The following is a 7,502-nucleotide window of genomic DNA, read 5'->3' as shown; positions in this document are numbered from 1 at the left end:
TCTCATATAAAGATTTGACTATATAATCCAAATACAGAAAACAGTTAATGTTATTAGTCTAAATAAAGTTAAAAATTTCCAGGTAAAAATATATATCTCATCAACAGCACCAAAGTTAAAAGTTATAATAAAAAAAACCCTCCTGGTATCTAGTGCTTTTTCTCTGGTGGTACGTTTACTTCTTCACTGCTTGATCTGCTAGGTTTACCTCCCCATCTACTAATGTTGATGGATTTCGCCTGGGGTAAGAGTTGTGATAGAAAGTTGTCATCCTGAGATGCTTGTTGGGAGGAGTATGATTTTCATGGGCACAATTTTTTTTTTTTATCATGTCTACACCCTGATTTTTTTTCTTTGGTTTGCAATTCTTATGTTACATCTAACTTTACTGTATGTGATGGGGTTTATACATGAGACACTTGCCTTTTCTCTTATCCCTAAAACTGTTTTTGCCCAGCTCCTAGGTTTGCAGTACCTTTGATGGTGATTTAATGATAGCCCTAGGGCCTCTGGTATCATCCTATGCCCAAACCTTTACAGCCACTTGTATCACTCTGCAGCTTTACTTCTTTATGCTTCATCATTAATCTAGGGTCATAAACCATTCTACACAGCATAATTACTTGCTATTCCTATTTATATAAAAACTTTTAGCAACAGGTATTACACCAGTTATATAAAGCTAAGCAAAATGAAAACAGATAAGGGATGAGACACCTGGTCATTAGACAATTGTTAGAGATAAACAAGCTGAAACAAAGCACCAAGCTAGCTGAGACTAGTACAGACAAAACCTGACAAGCCCTCAGGACTGTTTTAAATTAATACAAAGCCTGTGGCTTGTTATCAGCAACAGCGACATTGTATTTACAGTTACATGGGGCTACACAGGGCACAATAAGATGGAGAAGAGATTCCAAAGGATCCAGTTCTCCAGTTCTTTTTTTTTTTTTTTTTTAACTATGTAATGATAGTAATGATAGTATCTTTGCATTTCTCAAATGTACAGTAGTGAAGATAGGATAGTAGATGTACAGTAGTGAAGATAGGATTAGACTTTGGACATGAACAATTTTGAGAAATCTAAATTCTCAATGTATCAATAACTCAGGAAAATGAAAACGGCTAATAGCAGTTTAAAGTGCTGTTTTACCTTCTGTCATTCACATCTCAAAGACTGGACCTGATTTCTAGCAAGGATAGGTTTAAAACTAGGAATAGGGCTAGAATTTGGGAAAGTACAGACTAAGGATCCCAGGTTCCTACTGTGTCTTGGAGGTCCCTTGGAGCAGGGAAGAGGATTTGTGTCATTTTTATCAAAACTGTTTTTCTTAACACTTTGTGGGTTCCTTCTCATGCCAACCTTTACATTTTGAAATGAGGTAGGACCAAGACCAGAGTTTCTACTAGGGTTTTGGAAGGTACAGGCTCATGAACCCAAGTTCTACCTAAGGAAAAAAAAATGAAGTTAGGGTTGGGGCTTGGGGATATTGTTTTCTATTCAGTGTCTTTTCTATGAAAATTGCAAACTCACTGGGAGGATCTTCTGGATCCCCTTGTCTATTTTTTTTCCATGGAAGCCATGTTTTGTGATTCTATCTGGTCCCCAAAATTTCTTCTCTTATACATAATAACCATTTTCAACAAAAAGGGGAGGGTAATTTCTCTCTGTCATACCTCATAGCCTGGTAATAAGGTCAATTTGCACAGTTTTTGTTTGCTTGTTTGTTTGTTTTTCTTTTGGGGTGTGGTTGTAGATTAAAACATCTTTCATCTAAGAAGAGCCTAGAAATGGGGGTGCCACTGTGTGAATAATCAGACTGCTAATCTGCTAAAATGCAAAAAACACATGGTAGGTAACAGTATTTCCTCCTCCTCCTCCCTTCAAAATACAGCTTGTTTATTGTAGCCCTCCTTCTATCTCACTTACTGGTCTGCCCTGGGTTCAGAGTTCAGGCTCCCATGGGCTGACAGCCACGTTAGGTATCAGTGCTAAGTGTTTTTCATGGCAGATCTGGCCCTACTAACCACAAGTCGGTGCCTGAATTTAGATGCTCAGTGACTCCAAGGAAAATTTGGAGATACTTAATGGACTCAGGCACTTAGGGGATGAGCCAGCCTTGACCAGTGAGTGACGCAGCTCTGCTGGAATAACCCAGCCCCAGAGGACACCAGTGAACTGGAGTGCACCCCACTGAGAACTGTGACTCTCAAACATGCCATGCATGCTCCCTTCCTCAGCCGCACCTCTTTTAGTTCACAAGCCTTCCCATAAAAATGAAAATAAAGACGAACACTTTGTCAGCAGCACACAGAACTCCCTCTCTTTGCCCTTTCTCTGACTGCCTGAGCCACGAGCGCTCTGTCTGCGTTTCTAGGAAGAAAGAAAAAGCGGTGCTGGATGAGCAACAAACACCACAAAGGCCGGCCCGGGCCTTCTCGGCCTACTAGGCTCCAGGACTAGAGCAGCGGTGCTATGGCTCCCCCTGGCGGCCCCCTTTAGAGCCGCTCACGGCTGAAGGAGGCCTCAGGCCCTGCTCTGCCTCCCCCCGGCCCCGGCCTCTCCCCTCTTGCTCAGCTGATATAATCGCTAATATTCATCTTTAACTCCTTTTTTTGTTTGTTTGTTTTGTCTAAATTCGCCTGTGAGCAGATGCAGGCATCCCGATGAGCTTGTCTAGACTGGATGACACCCAGCGTTCCCCAAGTGTTTGTTGCCACCGCCTCTTTGGTGAAGTGCAAAGCAATATGTCACAGTGGTTGTCAATCGCATAAATTATGCCCCTTAAAAATGAGAATGAAGTGATTATTGGGGATTTAGCCACCTGCTTTTATTGGCCTGACCCTAGCATGTGGAGTAGGGTAAGCGCTCCCAGCCACCAGTGCTCCCTGGCTATGCCATGTCTGGGAATGCTGGTTTCACTGGGAGACCCTTGGGCCCGTGGCTGGCTGGGCTTAAAATCAGCCTGTTGAAATCTGGGCTGGCTGGGCTTAAAATCAGCCTCAGGTAAAATAATATACATAATCATGAATTTGCATGGGAGGCAGGGCAAGGTGGAACATGTCGTTGTTTCTTTTTCCTGCAAAGAACTCTATTGCTCTTTGGCAAAGCATACAAGGATTTGTGGGAAACATCACATTTTATGTTTCCGCTGCAGGGAGACTTGCAGTCCTGCCACCAGCGGGGCCCTGGGTTGTGATAGTGTAGGCGCTGCCTCTCCCACCATCCACAGACTTCAGATTCCAGGTTCTTCTCAGCATTTTTGCTATCAGATTTTTTGCATGATGGCATTTGAACAGCCACTGGATTTCTCTGCAGAACAGGGCAGTCAAGTCGCTCACCGTGTGCCCTATGCTGTCCTCCAGCCCTTTCAGCACAGGAATTATGGTGACACTACCCACAGTCATTTTTCTTGGAGGGTCACAAAGTACAGTGCTCATCTGTCATTTACTTGCCAGAAAGTCAAGAAATAAAATAAAAATAAAACAAAAAGAAAAACAAAAGAAAAGAAAACAAAACAAACAAAAACAACACGACAGTTCACACCAGTGTATCTAAGTATTTTATTTCTACCAGTGGTCAGCCTACTGTGATGTAGGATACCTGATCTAATACAGTTTTACATGTATTAACTTTCAAGCTACAGTGTAAAGTCCATCTGAATTCTAAGGCATTTACTTGAAGAAAATGTTTCAGAGATGTGTTTGTTTATGGATTTGTTTCTTAAAGATCTTGCACTTTACTATGCCATCAAGACATCCAGAAATTAATGTTGATGCCACCACAGTTCAAATTATTCATTTTAAATGAGATTTATTGCTGGAAATGAATCCAGACACTTATCACTGGAAATCAATTATTTTCAATACAAACCAGGAATTAATCAAGTGGGGCATTACAGATCAGGCAGTAATAGAAATCCAGCCAGTACAAATTGTGTTTTAGCAAACTTGTTGGTTCAGGACAGCTCTCTGCACAACTCTAGCTGAGGTTTTGTGTACACGATTTTCAAAATCAAGTGGTCAGAGACAGTCCTTTAGTCTGGCAAGTGTTAGTCAAGGTGCTACTCCATGAACCAAGGCCTAATAATGCCTTCTGTTACTTTCGTCTTACTTAAACTCTCACTATTTTTTCACATTTTCCTAACTTACATATCTACGTATAGTTCACATACAATTTTACCAATAGCAACATAAATTGCTTTCTTCTATGCTCAACTGCTAAATATGTTCCTGGTAGAATGCAGTAAACTTTTCCACCATTAGCTGTTTAGTTGGGATTCAGTTAAGACTACATGTCCCAGTCCCTGGTATCCACCTGGGGACTTCCATGACTTCACACCATCAAAATTACTCTCATTACTGTCAAGACTAAGCCACTGAATCAAAAGTGTTTGTTTTTTAAACAGCTGATTTCCAGATGGACAGTGACAGGAAGACTAGTCATGTTGGGAGTCTGTTCACACAAGGAGGTAGTAGTAACTGTTCTTAAGTCTTAAAATTCAGTGAGACACTGGGCTACAATTTCCAATGTTGTCATTGCATGGTTTCACAGTGGGGCTTTACCTCCAGATTTGTGCTGTTTGTAGCATTTAGCACAAAGTTCCAAGCTGTGCTGGGAGACCTGCACAGACTGATAACCTTGATTAAGTTGAGTGCTTGGAGGATTTTGTTGTTCAGTGCCCAAGTTGCCTGTCCTAGTGTTTTTTATAATTAGATTAACCAGAGCATAACAAGATTATGATGAAAATGAGATCAAAATATATTTAATGAAAACAAAATTAAAAAAAAAGTTCATTTGTCAGATTTCAAAAGTGAGTGTTTTCTGGAAGACCAAATTTTAAAATTCAGTTTAATATATTTAGAACTCCCATTTTTTTTACCATAGCTAAATGTTTTCTGTTGTTATAGTCACAGTAAATCAGGTGGAGCTAGATGGGAGCAGTTCTTCATTAGCAAGTTCTCTGTATAGAGAATGGATTTCTTCACCAAACTCACAAGAATATGTTTTTGCCTCAAGGACAGGGGGGTCACATATGCTCTGCACTGGTGGAGATGACTACTGCAATCACAGGGTACTAAAGAAGGTAGGATAATTAATAATCATAAAAAAAAAGTCAAGTATTTAATTGTTAAAAAAGTTTCACCTTGCCTTTGTAGCATATGCAAAAACTGACAGTTACTGTAATATTTTTTTGTCCCTCAGGGATTCTAAAAACTTACCTACCATCTGCCTCCATCCTACTTTTGTGGTTTTTTTAATTGTTGTTGTTATTTGTTTATTTATTTTTGTTTTCTCTGAAGTGGTTAGCAGCATTTATGAATTTTGTATATGTGCAGTTTTTATATGTGTGTCCCTCAGCTCTCCTATCAAAACAGTGTAATTAGACATTCAGATTTGCATTGCTCTTTGTCATATGACAGTAAAGTCTGTGTGTTTGCTTCTGTTAAACTTATGGAATGACATTTTTTATTGTCAATGTAACATGAAAACACAAGAGTAATGAATGGAAATTATCTACTGATACTGCTTTTTTGGTGTTATAGGTTTTTTAAGGCTTTAGATATGTCAGTTATCTAATCTCTGTTCTGTATTATCCTTTTAACCCCCCCTACAGGGAGGGGTTGTAAGATACTGAGGTACCCCCAGTTTTCTGAGAAGTGCTGATTACCTTCATATCATGAGTAAAATAGGATTTCCCCTTTGATTCCAGTAGGATTTATCAGTGGCTAGCATCTCTGAAGAAGGCACATGTTTTTCAGTCTTCTTATGACATACAGAAAGTCTGTATTGTTTTGCAGTGCTCATGCTACATCCAAGGCTTCAATTGACAGCTAGCAAAAACCTGAAGGATATTGTTTCTTCCCTACTGATTCTTATCTCTATCAGCAAGCAAGATGTTACAGACAATGAAATGAAAAGATGGTACAGACATGAAATCAGGCTACAAGTCAGGAAATGAATGGCTAAAAAAGCCCACAGTCTTTCAGATTTTCTTTGATTATTATGTCTGTGACCGCATCAAAAACAAACTTGACATTCTGGGTGTCTGTGGCACATGTCAAGTGAGAATATATCTCCTTGTCTTCTTTCCTTATGTTCAAGTCTAGGAATTGTTGCTTGATGTAATTTCCAGCATCTTCAAATGTATTTAGTCCTAGTGGAGATGACAGTAAGAGGCAAGAAGACACATAACAACTTGTACTCTTGTACTTCCTCACAGCTGCTAAGAAACATTTTTCTTTCTTTCTTTTTTTTTTTTCTTTTTTTTTTCTTCCTTTTTTTTTGGGGGGGGGGGGAGCAGAAGGTGGGGATTATTTTCAGGCATTAGATATGAAAGTTTGTATCTAAACTGCCCATTCAAATTCAAATTTCTATTCCTAACCAAAAGTCCTAATTTCTGAAGAGAATGCTCACAAGTGGGTCAGACACTGTGAAACTGTTAAGGCCCTGAGAAAGAGAGCAGAAAATGAGTGAAATGGGAGAACAAAAATAAAATAAAATAAAAGAGGGACCATAAATTCTGAGGGAATAGCTACATAATAGGCAAAATTGGTGGGAATTACAGAAATGAAGAGAAAGAAATGAAGAAGGAAGAAGGGCAAAAATCAGATGCTTATATGTTCATTTATAATTTCTTTACACAGCTTCTCTGCCTTTTGATAGTAGTTTGTTAGAGCAACAGTGTTAGAGTAAGCACTGGTACTGGCACTCAGAGTAGTCCAGAGAAGGATGGGACACCTGCCAGGCTGCTGCTTAGAGGCCCTTCTAGTTCCCATATGTCTCTGAATGTAAAGTCGCATTGCTCCACGGAGTCTAGCACATAATACTTGATTATCCCAGTGAAGCTCTGAACAATTTTGGGTCCCTATCTTGATGTGTTCTCCAAAAAGGAGTGAATGAGCTGGTTGTCAGGAAGTACACAAAACCTATCTTCTAATAATGAAACTTCTTAATGTATGTTTCATTTCAGACACTCGCTATCAAAAATACATGTGGTTAGTCCTAAAATACAGATAGCTTTTGTTTTTAATCTGGTATATTCTGGCATATCTTCATATATTGGCTTGCATCAGCTTGGAACTGCTGGCATTCTCTATTTCCAGTAGATACCACTGTGACATATAAAAAGAGACGGACTTTCTTTATGGTAACAGTTTTCAAAATGGGAACAAAAAGACTGGGATTAAGTTATGGTGTATATGAGTGATAAGCCACTACTTCTACTGAAATGTGGGCTGGTTTTATCACACCAGACTTCACCCATCTGAAATTTCTAGTCTCAAATTCGTCTACTTACAGTGGAGAGAAATAAGCATCTCCAGAGAGAGCCATCCCCAACCTAGGAATCATAAGTAGGTGAGATGAATCAAATTCTGGCAATGTCTGTCCCTTTCTATTCTTTTGAGAGAAAGGCTAGATGCTTAAACACGATGCTTGGCATTTAAATAGTTATATATGTGTGACCTGAATAAAAATCTTGATCTTTAATGCATGGCCT

General features: G+C 39.3%; 1 protein-coding gene across 1 annotated transcript in view; it reads right to left on the bottom strand.

The window, feature by feature from the left end:
* Positions 1 to 5,967: 5,967 nt before the first annotated feature.
* The window catches only part of GNAT3 (G protein subunit alpha transducin 3), a 28,166-nt gene continuing 26,631 nt past the window's right edge, over positions 5,968 to 7,502 (bottom strand). Inside the window, exon 8 of the mRNA XM_035549435.1 lies at positions 5,968 to 6,158. Within this exon, the coding sequence (XP_035405328.1) occupies positions 5,968 to 6,158 (191 nt within the window). The remainder of the gene's footprint in view (positions 6,159 to 7,502) is intronic.

The sequence above is a fragment of the Cygnus atratus genome, chromosome 1, assembly GCF_013377495.2.
Source record: "Cygnus atratus isolate AKBS03 ecotype Queensland, Australia chromosome 1, CAtr_DNAZoo_HiC_assembly, whole genome shotgun sequence".
NCBI classification, from domain to species: Eukaryota; Metazoa; Chordata; class Aves; order Anseriformes; family Anatidae; genus Cygnus; species Cygnus atratus.
This window is presented reverse-complemented; position numbering and strand designations above follow the sequence as displayed.